At 49.5% G+C, this 19727-nt stretch overlaps 1 protein-coding gene across 1 annotated transcript; it reads right to left on the minus strand.

The window, feature by feature from the left end:
- Positions 1 to 1311: 1311 nt before the first annotated feature.
- On the minus strand, positions 1312 to 18439 carry MAT1A (methionine adenosyltransferase 1A). The gene is made up of 9 exons (XM_043926855.1): positions 18130 to 18439; positions 14352 to 14429; positions 13413 to 13535; positions 10470 to 10582; positions 9991 to 10134; positions 5745 to 5963; positions 4476 to 4658; positions 4008 to 4141; positions 1312 to 3365 (listed from the first exon to the last, which is right to left on the minus strand). Exons 1-9 carry the CDS (start codon positions 18221 to 18223, stop codon positions 3263 to 3265), a joined length of 1191 nt encoding a protein of 396 aa, XP_043782790.1. The 5' UTR covers positions 18224 to 18439; the 3' UTR covers positions 1312 to 3262.
- Between the last annotated feature and the right edge of the window lie 1288 nt (positions 18440 to 19727).

Consider the following 19727-nt stretch of genomic DNA (forward strand, 5'->3'; position numbering starts at 1 on the left):
TTATTTCCCCAAAACCTCTTTCATGACAATGCCACGGTTAGAAGGCAGTAGACCTCAGAGCCCAGGAACTGGGCATCTGTCCCACTGCTTTTTTCCCCACAGACTTACTGAGATATAATTGACCTATAACATAGATATGTTTAAGGTGAACAAAGAGCTGACTTAATACACTTAATATACTGCAAAATGATTACCACCAGAGCATTAGTTAACACTTCCCTCATGTCATGTAATTATCATTTCTTTTCTGTGGAGTATTTAAGACCTACATGCTTAGCAATTTTTAAGTATATAGTACAGGGCTATTAGCTATAATCACTATTATACATCAGCTCCCCAGAACTTTTAACTGGAAGTGTGTACCCTTTAGCCAACATCTCCCCATTCCCCCATCTATCCACCATCCCACCCCCTCATAACCACCATTCTACTCAGTTGGATTTTGTAGATTTAACACATAAGTGACATCATACAGTTTGTCTTTCTTCGACTTATCTCACATAGCCTAATGCCCTAAAGTTTCATCTATGTTGCTGCAAATGGCAGGATTTCCTTCTTGTTCACCAATGACACTCCACTGTACATATACAACACATCATCTTTATTCATCCATTGGCAGACTTAGGTTGTTTCCATATCTTGGCTATTGTGTCATTGTTTCTGATACTGTGCCCCAGGCATATCAGCTCTGGGGAATTTGTCCCAGGTGAAAATTTCTCTTAAAGTCCCCCATTCCAAGTCTTTCACCCCAGCCATCCACTACTGGGTTGCTATTTCTTCCAGTCCCCTCTCATTCCCCAACTCTTCCACCCACCACCACCTCCCAGACCAAACTCCCAACTCTGCTGACCAACCCCCACGGCTCCACTCACCTCACTTGACTTCAATCACTGAACCGATAGACAAATACTGCCTGAACACTTGCTTCATGCCAAGCACATTGTAGACAACACATAGGAAGGGGAAGCAGAAGAAACCAGGCGAGGATGAGGGACACGCTCTGAAGGCTGGGGAAGCCACCTGTCAGCCACTCTGGGTCTTTACCCATTTCGGTTTGTCTCAAGGTCTCCACGAGTCATGGGGGTTTCCTGGGTCTGCCTACCTCCATGCAGTGTGGTGCAGAATGAATACGGCAAGGCAGTGACAATACACAAGCTGGCGTGAAGCACCGTAACCCATGTGGACAGGATAGGAGGGACTTCAGCTGGGTAACCTGAGGGCAGGACACCCGCTTCGCCGGGGGATGGATGAGGTAATGCTACTTGGAGGTGAGGTCTCTAGGGAGGTTGCAGACAAAAACTAAGCATAGAGTAGTTGCTTCTTGAGTTTTTATTCACTGGCTTAGCAGGCACTATTAACAAATATAGACTCTAATTTCATATAAACAGTGTTGACCCAAGAAAACCTTGTTTCTCCCAGGGGGTGTAGAAAGTATAAAATTCTGAATTTTTACTTCAAATATGGCCCAAGTTAGAGGAACTCAGCCACCTGAAAACCTAATCCTCCCTCTCTGAAAAGGAACTTGAGACTTCCCAGGTGACCAGAGCCCTGTGAGACTCCTGAGCTTCCATATCACACACCAGCTCTAGGTTTTTACGGTCATTTGGGCTTCTTTTTCTGCCCTGAACAGCTGCCTTTCTCCTGATGGAAAGAGAAAGCCAAAGGTTTTTGTGCTTTAGGCCTACAGCTCACTGCAGGCTGTCTGCCACCCATATGAGGCTTCCTGAGCTGTGCATCTCAGCCATAGCTGGCACCAAGCGCCACAGAAAGAAGTTAGCCCCCAGTATTCTCCGGGGACCTGTGGAGGCTCCTACCTGAACCTGTGGTCTGCAGAGCTGGGGATAAGGTAGAGGTGCAGCAGTCAGAGGCCCAGGTTAGGGAAGGAGTCCAGGGAGGTGCTGGCCATGGAAGAAAAGCAAGGGAATGCAAAGCTTCTAAGACTCTAATGTGCCAAGAATCACCCAAGACCTCAGAGGTAGCCCTGGTCCCACAGGCCACCTGGCAAAGGCAGAAATCTCCTCATGACATCTCAGCCAACTTAGCTCCCTCTAGGAGTCAAGACTTGCCACTTCAGTCACCATTTAACATTTAGTCTTTGAGCTGTCCTCGCTGAAGGGGCATCTGAGAGGCTCACCCACTTATTCCAACAGCACTCAGACTGCAGGGGTTACAAAGGGTCAGAGAGAGGGAAACATGCAGAGGATGCAGGGTTCCATCCCTTGTGTAAGGGACAAGCTGCTGCTCCTGCTCTAGGAAGCCCTATATGGGACAGGACTCGCCTTGGACCCACATCGCAGGAGTCCACGGGCCCAACCCTGCATGTCTGAGTAGTCAGGGGCTGGGATAACATAGGTGCCTCTTAATTTCAAACTCCAGCCCAGCCCCATGGGCCAGGATATCCAGCACACCCTGATCTATCTTCTGAAATTACAGAGGCAAAGGAAACATCCCTTTGGTTCTGTCTTGGCTCTGTAGATCACTGCTCAGGGGTCACCAAGGGGGTCGATCCCCTAACACCCAGCAACCTCAGGTCCTCAGGACAGAGGTCACAGCCTCATCTCTTCACTCAGACCTGTTTCTACCATGAGACTGGGGTGGGAGGCGGTGCTGAGGGTGAGGGGTCAAGGTGTATGGGCTCACAATTCAAAGATCCCAGATGCACGTCTAGGCCCTGACCCATGCAGCTGTGGGCCCTGTGAAAGTTGACTCAGCCGCCTCACCTTAAACGCAGGTAACGCAAGGTGTCACCTCATCATATTGCAGTGAAGAAGAAATGAGATCAGTGATGAGCTCAGTCTCTTTCACGCTAGCTGCTGTCATCCCTGCCACAAGCATGGCCTGGGAGGGCCGGGCTCAGGACGTTGACCACATGGCTGCAGACGTGAAGGGTGGCCCAGCACACCCAGAAAACCTTCACGGAGCCCCGAGATCTTCCCAGCACACACCAAGGAGGGAGGGGCCGCTCAGGGTCCCGGCTGTGGGGGCAGGTGACTGAGCAGGTTTCCTCTGACAGGGGTGCTATTTCCACTAAATTCACATCACCTTGGTCTGGGCAAAAGGCAGGAAAACATAGTGACTGGCCTCATGAGGAGATCTGAGCCCCGGCACCGGAAGGACCCCTTCCTCCTGCTAAGTCAGAGGGGCCTGGCTCTGCCCAGGAAGGAGGCAGCGGGTGATCTGAGAGTTGGGGTCCTGGAGGAGAGGAGCGTGGCTCTGTCCCATCTGAAGCCTCCAGGGCTCGCCAGCCTGGACCCCACCAGCATTAAAACACAAGATTTTTGGGAACTTCCCAAGGGAACTCGTTTCTCCCAAAGTGGCCGTAGCACGCCGTCTTCTGGTAGATGGGCTTCTTCAAGTCCAAGTCCCTGCACGGTCAGTAGAACAAAGGGTCAGTTGTAATGGAAAAGGAGTAGAGTTTCTTTCCCTGAATTTGGGGCACAGGAGTAATTAACAGACTATCAGTGTGTGGGGTGTTAACCACTCAAGAGCAATTCTCCCTAAATTTCCTATCTCTGCCGTGCCACACCTTACAAGGTGACTGCCACTGGCGCTTAGGAAAAAGTCTCAGAGTTCAGGGACAGCCTGATCAATCACACAGACAGATGCACCAGGAATCAGGATTTGAACTCTGTCCTACACTCTACTCTACTGACCTGGCACAGACCAACATTGACACCGCAAGCTCCAGAAAGCAGGGGTGGCATTAGAAGTGAGAGCACTTGGGGCCAGACTTGCTGACTCAATTCCCAGCCATCTGGTCTTATAGTTATTTTCCTAAGATCCCCCACCTGCTCAAAGATGGGCCCCCTGAAGTCAGTGTCTGCTGGGCTCCTTCAATCTGAAAACTAGACATTCTGCATTTGGGGTTTGCACTGTGCTGGGCCAGGGGCTTGAAGCCCCTCCTGCTTCTGGGAGGCTGAACAGCCTTCCTTCTGATTCTCTTTCTGATAAGCAAGCACCGGGTGAGGAAAGAGGGCTTTGCCCAACTTCAGGGGCAGCCCTTTTACCTGACGATGACACCAGGCCGAAGGTCAAAGTTCTTATTGACCACATCCAGCAGCTCTCTCTCTGTCTTCTGGGAGGTTCCATAGGTGAAGATGGAAATAGACAGTGGCTCAGCCACACCAATGGCGTAGGACACCTGTCAGAAGAGCCCAGGGTCAGGGACAGGCCCCTCACAGAGACCTTGCTGTCCTCAGGGAGAGGCCGCAGAAACCACACATGCCCTGCACAAAACACTCCCTCTACTCCCAGCCCCCATCTGCCTAGACACACCCTCCACTTCATTGCAGTTTCCATATGTGCCCTGCTGCCTGAAGACTTCTGTTGTCCCACGCCCAGGTTTGCAGGACAGTGGCCACAAAACCCAACGTGGCACAGAGTTATGTCCTCCGGCAGTGTGGGCCTTCCGCCAGGCCAGCGCGTTCCTACTGAGGGCAGGTGTGGGGGTTCAAGCAGGGTGGGCTTTCACCCACCTGCACAAGCACCCTCCGGCAGAGCCCTGCTTTCACCAGGGACTTGGCCACCCAGCGGGCAGCGTACGCCGCCGAGCGGTCCACCTTGGTGTAGTCCTTCCCGGAGAAGGCGCCCCCGCCGTGTGCCCCCCAGCCGCCGTAGGTGTCCACGATGATCTTTCGGCCAGTGACACCAGCGTCCCCCTGCAGAGGAAAAGGAAGACACAGAATGGGGATGTGAGCAGAGGGGTGGCCGAAATGCTGGGATGGCCACAAGACCACAACTTGGAGACAGTCTCCGTAGCTTCTAGGAGTGTGTGTTCCAAAGACCCCCTTGGCTGAGAGTCGGCCAGAAAGCCTGGGCCCTAATCCCAGTTCAGTCACCGAGTAGTAGTCACTGAAGTCAGGTCACCAGCTGGAACCTCATCAGAAAAAGGCAGAAGATGGGCCACTGGGGTCACAGCCCGCTCACCAAGTCTTTGTTGTAGGAGTCGATCACAACGGAGAAAAATGAGTTCAGAAGGAAACTGTGCTAGGACAAATATACCCGGGGCTGAGTCCCGGCTGGTGCCATCTGGCAAACTTTGTTCCCCGTTTGCTCAAGTGTCTATTCTGTGCAATGTCACTCCACAAAAGATGTTTGAGGGGGCTCTATATTAAATGACGTGGGGAAAGTCTGCATATTATACCACCACAACACCCGCCCCGCTTAGAAATCCACAGTTCTAAGCAGCATGCCAAGGCCCTGAGCATGCCAAGGCCCTGAGAAGTCCTGCAAGAGGAAAACACAGGACTTCCATTCACCCTGGGCTTCTGTGCTACTCTGCCCTAGGACCCCCATCTGAGAGCTCCATTATGTGGCAACATGTCCACAGCAGAGGTGCCTGGTAGTGGTCAGCAGACTCTGCAAGGGGCTAGGCCACCCTCTGCTTGCTCATGCCTGTGGCACAGGAGAAAGGGGCCACTCTGGGTCCCCACCTTGGTGCCCACAAGAGCTGCAGGTCACATGTGGCCAAGACCTGGGAAACACCACCAGGGCAAGCTCAGCACCTGTGATGGAAATTTAGCTAGCCCCTTGGCCAGGTCAGGTGGCAGCTGGACCTATGCAGGATGTCTCAAGTGGGAATCTCCCGGGACATGGCCCCCATCCTCCTGTACTGAAGGGCACATAGCAGGCTGCACAGAGCGAGCTGACTTCACATCTCACTCAGGCCCGAGTCACACAAAGCCACCACCACCTGTGCTGGGGAGGTAAGCAAAATCAGGGCTCATTCGGTGATGGGGACACACCTGGGGGCCTCCGATGACAAACCGCCCACTGGGCTGCAGGTGGTAGATGGTGTTCTCGTCCAGGTACTGTGCTGGCACGACAGCCCTGATCACCTGCTCCTTCAGGGCTCTGCGCATGTCCTCCAGCGTTATGTCTTCGTTGTGCTGCACAGAGATGACGACGGTGTGGACGCGCACAGGGATGACCGCGCCGTTGTCCTGCGTGTACTGCACTGTCACCTGGGAGTGGCAGGGTGGGAGGAAATGTGAGGTCCTGCCCCGACCTGAGGATGCTCCGTTGCCAGGTACAGGTGCCCAAGAGGTGGACAGGGCTCCCAAGAGCCGGGGAGGGGTGGCGGCCTCCTGCTCTCAAAGGTCCTTCAGGGAAGTTCATCACATTCTTATAGCAAATAACTGCCTGGTGCCATGAGATGGACAGGCATGAGGCACAAGCTATTCCCACGTGACTAGTCAGTACCACTTTGGAGACCCAAGCACTGCAGAGTTTTCTCTGTCTGTGACTCAGCAGATGACTCCCTCTGTCTCAGAGGGTCCTGTGTGCCAGCAAATGTCCCTCCACTAAAGCCCTGTCTTGACCCTCCACGGCCCTAGGCAAGACACCCAGGCTTCTGCTAAGGAACATGGGAGTCCACAGGCCACATGCCCGCTGCCTCAACTCCTCAATGGAGGGTCTCTGGAAACATATGTGCCCAGGGACCTTGCCTGGTGGAGGGACCTGAGCCAGGGTGATTGAGCTAAGAGGCAGTAGCAAGGCCTGGGTTGCCAGCCTCCAGGTATTTGGGCAAAAGCAAGGAAAAGCCAAGGGCACAAGGAAATCAGGATCCTGTCTGCAGCTCCCCTGCAGGGCTGGCCACAGGACAGAGCTGGGATTCTCTCCCCACAGTGTAGGTCAGTTCTGTGCCTGTTTCATGCATTATTGATGAATGTTGAAGCCATCCCAGCAAGATGAGCAGTATTGTCACCATTTTACAAATAAGAAAAATCAGGCTCTGCGAAGAGTAACAATTTCCCTGAAGTCACAGGCCAGTCAGTGAAAAGCCCAAGAGCCAACCGCTGTTCTGCCTGCTCCCACAGCTTGCATCACCGCCACAGCAGCACAGACAGACTGCTTCTGCACCCTGTCCTCTCCCAACACACCAGGGAGGGCGAGAGCCCGTGTCCCGGCCTGCGCACCTTGGGCTCACAGAGCAAGAGGGAAGGAGATGGTGAGGACGGCAGATGAGGCTGGAAAAAGAAAAAACAGAAGCTGGCATTGACTGGGTGTGTACTGTATGCTACAAGGCACACCAAATGCTGTGAGAAGTTGCTACCAGCCCCATTTCAAAGACGAGAGAAAATGGGCTTCCAGAATATAAATACTTCTGTCAAGATCACACAGCCAGCAAAGGTGGGCTGTGACCTGGAACTGTGCAGCCTGGTAACTGGGCTCTGCCCAGCAGAAGGCTGTCACCCCAGACCCTCAGTACTGGAGCCCCAGGCCCCACTGCTACCCAAGGCAGTGTGGACCCACAAGAACAGTACCCAGAGGGGCTGTGGGGCCTGAAGGAATGCAGCTACACCAGATGGCCCTGGCAGGGACGTTGGCCAGCAGGCACAGGCTGCTCCCACCCCAAGGGCCTTGATAGGACTACAGGCAGCAAACAGTGTCTCTCTGGGGCTCTGCCTAAGGCAAAGACCCCTTCGATATCCATCAAACTCTATGTCCTGCCTGGCCCAAAGAACAACAGGGTGGGGTCCAGAAGAAGGAAGAGACAGAGCCCTGGGTGCACAATGCTTGATCCTAGGGCGATGGGCATATGCACACCAGCTGTGTACCGAGCACAGCTCCTTTCATGCTGGGCTGCGTGCACTCCCGGACCTGCGAGAGGAAGCTGGAGTTCGGGGGCTGGGAGCTCCAAAGTGGAGGCTCTGCAGCAGCTCTGGAATCAGACCTGCTGCACCTGGCTTCTGGAGAAGGCTCGCTTCCTGAGATGCTGCTGAGGTCCATCTCCACTGCTCCTGGGCTCCCCGACTCTGCCGCAAACCCCAAGCAGAGCTGTGGCTGAGCAAAGGGCCTCAAGCATTGCGTTTATCTCATCATGTCAGCAAGATGTGGAGAAAAGTACACCGCGGAAAACATAACTCTGGCCAGGTACAAAAATAGCCATTTGTACTGCCACTCAGCTCTTAGTTATCAGAAGCAAGAATTTGTTCAGGTGGAAAGGCTCATTCTGTTCACAGTCAACACCATGGGCAGGTGATAAAAATTCTTTATCAATAGACGAGAAGACCCAGACCTTGTTCCCGGCATGGCACCCCTCCCAGGGTAGCAGCCTTGTTGAGGTCCACGGAGGACATTTATAAGAGAATTCAGTGTCTCCTTGCAAGAAGGAAAAGCCTGGAAGGGCCCGTCCTCCCCTCCTCTCTCACTGCCCTCTGGACTCGGAAACCTTCTATTACTAAGCAAACATAGGAGGCCTTTGCTGTTTCAGTGATTCTGATAGGTGAACCCTCTAGTGCTCACCCTCATGCAGGGAGGAGGAAATCTGAGCCACTCCACTTACTTCCTCTCATCTGTGTTCTAGGATTTCTCCACCCTTCTTCCCCATCCCCACATAGCTCTGGCACAATACAGAGCAGGCAGGGCAGGCTCCTTTCTTTTGATACCATCACAACCTACATATTTCAGCTCTCCTGCCCACCACCTGGAAGATCACCTGAGTGATGCTCATGATCCCACTTCCCAGTTTGGGGGTCATGTGGATAACACCTGAAGTCCCAAGGACTTCCTTTAGGCCACAGAGACACTCTGTTGCTCCAGGTACAGCCAATATGCAACCTTCGTCATGGGCGGCCTGACACTTGGGGAGTAATGTGACAGAGTCACGAGTACCATGCTGAACTATAAAATCGCAGGAGCCAAATTCCAAGTGCAGGGTAAGAAGATGTCCCATTGAGAGTGATCAGGGGAGACCAGCAGGAGGCAGGAACCAGGCTGGCCACTGAAGGACAGGTGGGGACCAGAGGAAGATTCCAAGGAAAGTGAGGGGTGAGAGCACAGGTGCAAAGCACTGAGAAATGAAGGGAATGTGAGTGAAGGCATGTGGATGAAGCAAAGACTGGGGGTGGGGACCGAGGAAGGTAAAGCTAGAAGACCACGCAGGGCTTTAAATGCCAGAATAACAAATGGGTACTCCTCTCACCTCCAGTAGGAAGTAGAAAGTTGTAGATGGTTCTGAGCAGATATAAGAAAATTAAAAGTGAAGTCCAGAGTGAATTAACTGAAGTTTCCAGGCGGAGAGAGCCTTTGGGAGGACACAGCTGAGCCTGGCCTGGGAAAAGAGGCCAGAGAAGAAGGGATGTTCTAGAGGGACAAGAGTAACCCAGACAGAGTGGAGATAGAGAGGGCTGGGGAAAGGTGGGCTCCATTAAACCCCTTCAACTGAGGTGCACCCCTGGGGCCCACATGTTTGCAGGATGAGTGAGAAATGGGGGCTGGTAATTCAGACAGACCTGTAGGTGGAAGATTTGGAAGCCAAGTGTGCAGATGTGAAAACAACCCACAAGTGTGGGTAGGAGGAAAGAGCATGTAGAAGAGGAAGTGTCCAGACCCCACTGGAGTGTGGAAGAAGAGCTGGGAAAGGAGCTCCAAGGAAAGGGGCCACCAGGGTTGTCAGGATGTGGAGAGTGAAGGTAGACAGGGGCCTCAGCATGTGCCAGCACTTGCATTACTGCCAGCTCTCAAATCCAGATTCAGTGCAGATTTCATCACTGCAGAACACAGGGATCAGGGCCACTGGCAACAGAGCACCAGAATCGGCAAAGGTAAATCCTTTCTATGAGAAACAAAGCAAGAGGGCTGCAGCGAGCTACAGACAGCACTTGTTCATGGGGTATTCAAGCTTTGCTCAAGATAGGGAGACCTGACAGGCAGTGGCCAAAAGTCTGAAACCAGTTACGAAGGTTTGTGGCAGGAATTGGGGAGTCATATTACTAGAATAAACATATGCTAAGAAGTCCAGCACCTCAAAAATCTAGAACTGTTCATTTTTCTGTATTTAAAATTTTTTCATACTAAAATATTGGGGGGTCAGGGGAGAAAAGAAAAGGTTTATCAGGAGCTGAAGATTTTTCAAATAAATAGTTCTTTTCAGATTCAACAATTCTTTGAGTGCCCAGACAGAACATTTTGATCTTAACATATGGAAGGGGTCTGTTTGAGGTGCATTTCTGGAGCCCTGCAGGGGGTCAGAGAGCAGGGGCTCACCTGTGTCTTGGAGTCAGGCCGCAGCCAGGGGAGCTGCCCTGAGCGCCGCAGCTCTGCCATGCGGGCATTGAGTCTGTGCGCCAGCATGATGGTGAGGGGCATGCACTCTTCCGTCTCATCCGTGGCATAGCCAAACATCAGGCCCTGTAGCAGACACCCACTTCAGACCACAGGTGACAACTCTTTTCAAATCTAAAGCCCAGCTGGCCCTCCACCCTCCCAGGCATGTGACTTTTATACTGGGTACTTGTGGAGGGGAAGACAGGGTCCTGAACCCAACTCTCTAGGTAGGGAGACAGGCCACACCGGGTATTCCCAACCCATCCTGCCCTCCAGCTAGGCTGTGAGGCTCCAGACATGGGGGCGGGGAGCGCTACCCCACAGTGCACTCGTCCATCACACACGAACAGCTAGCCCTGTGACGCAGAGCACACTGCACTGCTGTCCTGATACGGTGCCCACGCTTAGCACTGAGTGACCTGATCTCCGGCACCGACATCCTCTTCATTTCTGTCCAGGTGGACGCACTGGGCGATATCCGGGGACTGCTGCTCCAGAGCCACCAGCACATTGCAGGTCTTGAAGTCAAAGCCTGGACACAAGGAGAGCAGGCCTAAGCAGAGGGAGGCTGGAGCTCCTGGGGGCTGCTTGGAACCCAAGAGGGCATTTAGTGTTGGGGTGGGTGGTCTCTGCCATCAGTCTGGGCTCAGAACTGAGGCCTAGGATGGGGAATGTCAGTATCCTTCTCATCCTATCACATGGAACTCTTTAGTAAAAAAAAAAGAAAAAGGAAAAAAAGAAAACCCTCCACGGTGTATTAAACCACACCTCAATTAAAAATATATACCCTATACAGAATGGCAGTATGAAAACCAGATAACAGTTACAGCTGCTCTGGTAGAAGGGTGGTGGATGACCAAGGGCCTGCCCCCTTAGGCTCTCCCCGAGGCACCTCCTAGGACCCAGGTTGAAAATCACTGCACTTAAGTGAACATCAAGGGCCCTTCCAACACTGCCTGTCAGAGCCCAAGTATCAAAAATATACACCAAACCCAAGCATCAAATATACTGAGCAACAAAAAAAAAAAAAAGAAAAAAAAAAAAATATACTGAGCAATAGGTGCATGTGGACCATCCAGAGACACTCCCAGAGTCAGAGTGCCCTGAGCAAAATGGAAAAACTACACCTCTGGAGGCTGAGGCCCCTGTCATCCTATACCCAAAGCTCAAGCACAGAGATGGAGGTGAGTCCCTGCCTCCTGCCTGGCCCAGGCTGGGGACAGGGCCTGGGGCCTGGGACACAGACATCTTGGGTAGCAGCAGCTCAGGCCAAGAAGCCCCACGAGGGTGCCACTAGGCAGACTGCATACCCTTCCCAAATTGGTTTTCACTATCTTGCTGGGCTCAGCTACAGGATGGATATGAATGAGGAGCTAACATGCACAGAGGCTGCACCACAAAGTCAAGTATCAGTGATACACTGACTATCCCCCTCTTCCAATCTGTTCTCCTACCCCTGTGGCCAGAATGGGCTTACTAAAACAAGTAAAATCACAAAAATACCCCTAGGTTCAACCTATTATTTACCTACAAGCTTCAAGTGAAGACCTACCACCAAAGGCAGTAAACTGGAACCTGCTCAGCTCCAGCCAGGCTTTCCCAGCTGAGCCCTCAACCAAAGTGAACTCAGGTTTAGCTTAAACACAACCTCCTTTTCCACCTCCACAAGGACCCTCTGCCTTGAAAGCTCCTCCTCTGACCCCGCCCCCTCCACAAGTCCATCCGGCTCTCAGTAAACATCCCTGAACGGCCCCCAACCCAGCTCTTCAGTGCACACTCTGTCGCTGACTCGCTGCCAAGCATCTCGTGCCACACCACACTTAATGCCAGGCAGTGCCTCTACTCAGGAGTACCAGGCCACCTTTGTCCTCTGCAGCCCCTATTCCTAGTGAAGGCTTCTGAATACACAAGCCAGGGAACAACCTTCAACTGCCAAGGACTCACCAAATTCCCATTTTACCTTACACTCCCTGTCTAAATAATAAATCTCAGTGCTGAGATGGACTGAAAGGCTTCAAGTCACTTGGGAAAACAGTTCAGGGCACTAAGGGGAGAGGAGGAGGGCTTAGAAAGGTCAACTCTGCAGCAAAGAGCAGTGGGAGCCTCTAGCCTGGGGGCCTTGTGACTGCAGCCCAGCCCGCAGCCTGCCGGTCCCCTTGATGCAGGCGTGCTGACAAGAAGAGCTTCACCCACTCCTGCTTCTCTCTTCTAGGGGATGTGACACCCCTAAGGAAACTACTTCCCTTCTATCTAACGCAGAATAAAGTTTGTTCTTGAATAAGTAAATAATAAGTCAGCTATTCATGGTAGAACAGGGGGAAGGCTTGCAAGGTAACACGGCAGGGAGCTGCTGTTCTGGGACAATGTGGCTGCTCTGTGAACACCCTTTGTGCTGGCTGGGAGAAGCAACCTGTTCTCACTGGTTTCTTCTTCCCACAGGTTCTTGATATAGCCACAAAATTACCGTATGCTCAAGTGAGTCCTTTGGGCAAGCCAGCAGGAAGGTGGCTGCACACAGGGAGGGCCTCTCTCACGTAAAAGACGTGAGCATGTCACCGCAGCCTGCCCTGACCCACGAAGATGCCACATATCACCCCAGACAACCAACAAGTAGACCAGTGCACACCGGCCCCAGAATTGGGCCCTCGTGGCCTGTCTTTGACGCCCTCCAGGCTGGGCTCCTTCCCAGCCTGTCTGTTCCTACCGTGCAGGCGTCTGCTTCAGGGCCCTCAGCTCTCTCACCCCCACCTCGTCACAGGGCTCCTCCTCAGCTCCAGCCAGGGCCTGGGCCTCTTCCTGGGGTTGCAGGCTCCCACACTGCCGGGCACTGGGGCCACCCTGGACCAGCCTGTCTCCTCCACCTGCTGTCGGCACCTGTACTAGACTGAGTCACCTTCTCCTCTATGTGGGGAAGAGCAGCATAGCTTAGCAGAAAGCACAGGAGTCCCAACTGGGGATAGCCCCTTACTGACTGTGCCACCTTATATGAGTTATTGACATCTCTAAGTCTCAATTTCCTCATTTACATCATAGGGAGTGGAGCAGAGTTCCTCCAACAATTAGATAGGAAGACACACACACACACACACACACACCCCTGCCCCAGCGCCTGGCAGACAACACGGCCCCAAGAGAGAGCAGCACCTTGGACCCAGAGCTTCTTCCTCTCCCAAGAAGTTAGGACCGTAAACAAGACCAGAGTCTGCAACAGATGGACAAGGGCCAGTCTGCCTGGGCTGCCATACTGTTGCCAGAGCTTGCGAGCCCTGGACCCTGGCAAGTGGGCCTAGAAGTAGAGGTATTTGCTCTTCTAGAAGATGGAGAGCCTTAGGCGGGCTCCATCCCGGGGACCCTGGCCTCACCCTTGGCAGAGTCGTCGTAGCCGATGTGCTTGATGGTTTCCCGCACCACACGCTGGTAGTCCACCATGGCCATGGAGGTGATCTCCCCGCACAGCAGCACCATGCCCGTCTTACACACCGTCTCTGAAGGCAAAGAGACAGGCTAGTGGCTGCATGCTGGCTAAGGGGGCTCCACACCTGGACCTCTCATAGTGCTGACAAAGACCCACACAAAAGACCACACAGGGAATGGACTCCAGAAGGACAATCATGGTGATAACAGACAGTACAGCCCAGCACGAGTTCTGACCATCCTCACAGGCTGTTCAGAGAACTGCACTTTGGAAAGAATTGGTCACACAAATTCCAAGTTTTTATACCACGCACTTACTACTTGCCCGATCTTGAACGGCTTGTTCAGCCTCTGCTGTTGGATGGAAATAATCATAAGACTGCTGTGTTCATTACAACGAGACAATGGCTGTATGTAGTCATAAAGAATGCAGCCAACATACATGAGGCCTCTTTTGCCCCCTTACTGCTAAAGCTCCAATGTAGGCTTTAGGGTATGGGGTCCTGAGCACAGAATCAAGGCAAATTATTTATAAACATGTCAGGGTGAAGTCCACCCTTAGAGGGGCACGGGTCCCTACAGTGCTCAGTCTGAGGACTAGGGTGGCCCTGGAGAGGAAAGGGTGGGTCTGAGCATTAGACAAGACAAGGTGCTGACTGTGAGGAGAGAGGGGCTCTGGTCTCCACACCAGGACCTGTACCCCATGACCTTGGCCAAGGGATACCCAAGATCCCCTCTGTAAAGTTGAAGAGGCTAGTTCTATCACCCCGGGGCCCTCTAGGCCCTGAAGTCCCTAGTTCTCTGCTGTGCTGAGGGCTTCAACATGGGCACAGGTTTCAAGTTGAGCCCACTCAGGTCTCCAGCAGGAGGGGTCAGGCATTTCTTACCACAGGCCACCTTGGCATTGGGGTCCTGCTTGAGATGGGCATCCAGCACTGCATCACTGATCTGGTCACAGATCTTATCTGGACAAGAATGAACATGAGTAAAATTCACAGACATGTTAAGCCTAAAAACTGAAATGTTAAAATAATTAGATATTTTGTCAATTTACATATCAAGTCTACCCAAGAAGACACTTTTAAAATATAAGAAATTGTAAATTTTTGGAATTTTTATTTCTTCCCACTTTTGCCTTAATTTTGGATGATGTATATTATATAAAGTCATAGAACTCCCTAAAAAAGAAATATATTTCAAAGCCAGCTACAAGAGTCTAAAGTAAGTCACATATATACACATGTATATTCTTCCAATTAAAAAGTATCTCATTCATAGAAAACTAGATTTCTGTGAATATCTAACTATATCTAAATAAATAATAGATATAGACGTGTAAAGAACTAAGATATACACACAGAAATATCTCATTCCTCAGCATATTTCCTTAAATTCTAACATCAAGAAAAGTCCTAGAAACAGAATTTAAAACACTAATGACATCAGTAAGACCAGGTGCCAACGGGTAGAAGAGGATAGAACAGATAGATGCATTGTACTGCTGGTTCCACAAGTTAACAGTGCACTGTGCGTAAAACCACGCCCACTTCCATGTCTCCACCTGTAGAGTCCTGTAAGAAAACCTCTACACATCACTGCCACTGCTGTTTTGCTGAACACTTCCACAAGCAGCTCTGAGATCCTCCCCACCGTCATTCAGCCTCCTGAAGGCCAGATGTCCCAGCAGCTGGGTTTCACCTCCTCATCAAGGTGGGACTGACAAAAGTTCAACATGGGCTGGTACTCCATCTTATTCTTCTATGATTTGCCTTAAATATTCCCCATGGTCGATGGGATTTCCCTAGTGATCCAGTAGTTAAGAATCTGCCTGTCAATGCAGGGGACATAGGTTCAATCCCTGGTCCAGGAAGATCTCACATGCTGGAGCAGCCTGGGTGTGGCAACTTCTGAGCTGCTGTGCCTACAGCCCGTACTCCACAACAAGAGAAACCACCACAATGAGAAGTCCACACATTGCAACTAGAGAGTAGCCCCCTCTCACTGCAACTACACAAAGCCCATGCACAGCAACGAAGACCCAGTGCAGCCAAAATAAATAATTTAAAGAAAAACTCCTCGTGGTCGAGCATGTAGACACTGTGGAGAAATCCACTCTTGCTTTGGAGTTATGTGTACTGCCAATGTTTACAAACTCAGAAATAAAAGTGACGTCTATTTGCACATATTACATCTTGTTTAGTGTTCAAAATACCCACAGAGTCCACTCTTAGTAAGTTAATAAGTTTTTTCCCAGACTTACTGGAGTATAATTGATATACAAAAATGTGCATATAATTAATACATAATTTAAGGAAATTAATTAAATTTACAAATGTAAATTTGGCAAGTTTGGTCATGTGTACATACTTGTGTTACCATCACCGCAATCAAGATTTAATAAACATCCATCACCTCTCAAATTTCCTTGTGTCCCTTTTGTCATTTTATATGTTTTTTAAATTAAGAATGCAGGCCCAGAATCAAGCATTTCAGATTTTGAAAGTGCATATGAAATTCTGTAGTTAAAATGTGAATCTGAAGGTTAATTCTCTAATCTTACCTTCAGAAGCTGCTACTAAATATATATTTGAGTTTTTCCATCTCCCTGCTAATCCTGTTTATAAATCAAGGTTTGTCTGAGTTCATCCCCCTGCAACTGCCTATCAGTAAAGGCCTCCTGCTGCTCAAATATCACTTTAGACCCTGCCATCAGGACTCCTAGGAGCCACTCACATGCTGACCATGGATGACTCTGCTCGCTCAGAGGACACAGGTCACATGTTTCCAGTGCACACAGGGAAATGGGATAGGGATGTTAGGGATAAGCTGGAGTTGAGCAAGGGTACTAAGATAGCGGTGCAGACTAAGATAATGCCTTAGGAGGTCCCTTCTCAACTGTCTAAGGCTTCCAAATTTTCTATCAATATCACTTAGTAGCCTTAAGATAGCTAATAACTTTCTTGGAAGTTGAAAAGGAATCATTAATTTTATCTTTCTGATGGAGAGGAATTCAGCACTGGAATGACAAGAAGAAAGCCACAAAGAAAACTGTTTTACATGGACAGCTAATGTACAGTGGTAAGCTAAATCAGACAATTTGAAGGGCTGCCATTAAGCAGACAGAATTGTCAACTGACTGGAATTTTCATTCTCTGTCCACTGAGCACATTGCTGTGTGTACAATGGGACCACTGGCCACTGCGTGAAAAAGCACCCACTTCCTCCACATGGAGCAAATTCTATATATGGCCATCTTCGGACCTGTAGATGGCCTTCATAAGTCATGGAGCTGTCCAAAATACATCAGACATAGCAGTGAATCTGAGACTATGACTACAGTAAATCTAGAAACTTTATAAAGTCATGCAGAATGAAAGATGCTGTTTACATTGAAATGAGCTAAGCTACAAACAACATTCAGTTTAAGCCAAGATTTCTCAACAGCACTATTGACATTTTGGGCTGGAAAATTTCTTTGTTGTGGGGGATGGTCTTGTGTTTAGAAGCACACCCGGCCTCTCTCCACTAACTGCCAGTTTCAGGCCATGCCTTGACCCCCTGGAATAGCTGTAGCAACCAAAAAATGTTTCCAGATAGTACAAAATGCCCTTAGGGGAAAAGGGTTGCAAAACTTTCCCCAGTTGAGAACCAGTGGCTAAAGCATATGGAAGGGGCAGTGCACTGAGATATCTAAAGCTGAGTTACAAGGTATGAAAATTAAAGCTGTTTGAGAAATAGCAAGGATGAGGAAGATGAAAAAAAGTTAAACTTGATGATGATAAGTCACCAAAAAGTTCAAATACTCTGGTGAATTTTGAAGAGGTGCTTAAATACATAAATCAGTGTGTCTGGCCATCAGGGTTCTCCTAGATCAGTGGTTTGCAGAGTGTGGCTCCCACATCAGCAGTATCAGCATTGCCTGGGAACTTCTTCAGAACACAAATTCTTGAGCCTCACCCAAGATGTATTAAATCAGGAACTCTGGGGGTGGGGCCCAGCACTCTGTGTTCTAACAAGCCCACTGGGTGATGGTGATGCACCCTGAAGTCTGAGAACCACTGTCCCAGAAACTGGAGGCTCCCATCATGGTCTTCACGGAAGCCTCTCTCATTTCTCCACATCACACTTTTCAGAGATAAAAAAAAAAAAATACTGGATTTTCTTTCAGGACCTAGAGATCTGTCTCAGCCCCTATTAGAATGCACTGCTGTTCATTTCTAAAATCTACACGCTTTACATTCGAAACTTAATGACCTTGTTTGTGTGTTTTGTTTGTGGGAACATTCTCTGTTGACTTAAGCTGCTCATTGATAAAAAAAGCTTTACCAAAAAAGAAAAAAAAAAAACCTCTGTATAAAGTGAATACCTGATGATACATTCTACACATACAATATGTTTATCCAACTAACCATATATCCTCTATTGTAGCCCCAAGGAAATGCTGGTGGTGGGCAGCAGCACAGACCCTTGGCTTCACTAACTTACAATCTATTATTTGCACAACAAGTGATTGCTTTACAAAACTGCAAATTAATAAAATAAAAAAGATTGCATATTGTTCTTCTTGAGATCCTTTATAGTAATTTACATACATTGTTTTCCAGGCCTTCAGTAATATCCCCCTACCCCATATAGGTTGCCATCTGTCCAAGACCATCTACTTACCCGGGTGCCCCTCTCCTACAGATTCCGATGTGAACATGAATGCTCCTTCCTCACTTAGAGAATGATCGTACAAGCCATCCACTGGTCCATTCATCTCTTCACACTTCTCCACTCAGCTTCTTTGAGGTAACAATTTTAATGCTGGGACCTGGCCTAAGGTTTTTTTTATTTTCCTCCTTTAAACCCAACAGGCTCGTCTTTGGCAGAGTCACGGGGCTCACTTCTGCGTAAGTGCCCACGAGCACGTGAGAGTAAAGGTGCGGATGGGTGAGGAGGAGGGACTGGAGAGGGATGTGTCACTCCCTCTGACTGGTCAGAGCTTGCTCCTGAGGGACTCCTATATATGGAAAAGTGAAACTACTTGAATAATCATGTGAGAAAACTGGAGGAGTCCACTTTCTGGGAAAGGGGGTCTTCTTACCTTGAGGCGTTTCAGCCCTCAGCTCTCATCTCCCAAGCCCTAAGCGTGTGATCAATGTATGGCAAAGAAGGCTGCATAGATTCTGCAGAACTGAAGCTCCTCTGGGACTCTGCTTTAGCTCTGCAGCTCATCTCCTCGGTGCTCCAAGGCTAACATCCCACGTAGGAGGTGGGGGTCTGTGGTTGCCCAGGGATACAAATAGGAAGTAAAAAACTCCTTCTCAGGGATATGGTTTAGGCTGAGATCACAGCACAGGGTGGCTGGCCATTGCTTCTGGGTTCCCTGCCTTCCCCCCACATACCTTTTCTGGATTGGGCTCTTCCCCTTCTACCTTCTCAGAGCAGAACATGCACCTGTATTCTGAGTCAGTTTAGACATTCAACAATAGATTCATTTAGAGAAAAAGCTTTTGAGCCCACTTTTTTCTGCTAATAGAAATCACATAAACTGTCAACTTCTCTAAGATGCTGGCAGTCACATTAACAAGCAAGATGTTAAAAAAATATCTGGATAGGCTATGGAGAACAATGACTTTTGGGAAAAAAATCCTGAGAGGCAGATGCATCATAGGGAAATTATAAGACTCCAGTTTCCCAAAGCTTCCATATGATAAACTAAGCATCTACACATTAGGTCCTATACACTTGATAAACATCCTTCTCGCAAGATGCCTGCATTATTTTTGCTTTGACCAAGAAAAGAAGTAAACAGGATTATATACTGAACCAATTCTTGCATTAAATGCCAGCATCTTTTACTTCACTCTCTCTGGCTCTCAGATCTAGCTGCATCCTTTGGCCCAAGGAACAAAAGGGAATTGAAAGCAAAGAGAATGAGAATGGGTGGAGAAACTGGTTCCCACTAGAATGCAATAAAACGTAATCAACCAAAACCTCATGCATCAAACATTGCTCTGTGGGAAGCAAAAAGTAGAACACAATTGTATGAACTAATAATTCTGGCAGTTGAATTCCCTCTTTACTTAGAAGATGAACATTAAAAAATTTAAAAAAATTTTTCCAGTGCTCCAAATGCTGAGTTTTCCAACTGGTCAGTTGGAATAGCAGTGGCAGTGCTATTCCTCCACGGTCAACAGTGGCAGTACTATGCCTCCATATTAAAGTCACCTCTGCTGGGATAAAGTAAGAGATTTTATATATACACATTTAATCAGAGG

This window comes from Cervus elaphus, chromosome 15, assembly GCF_910594005.1.
Source record: "Cervus elaphus chromosome 15, mCerEla1.1, whole genome shotgun sequence".
Lineage (NCBI taxonomy): Eukaryota > Metazoa > Chordata > Mammalia > Artiodactyla > Cervidae > Cervus > Cervus elaphus.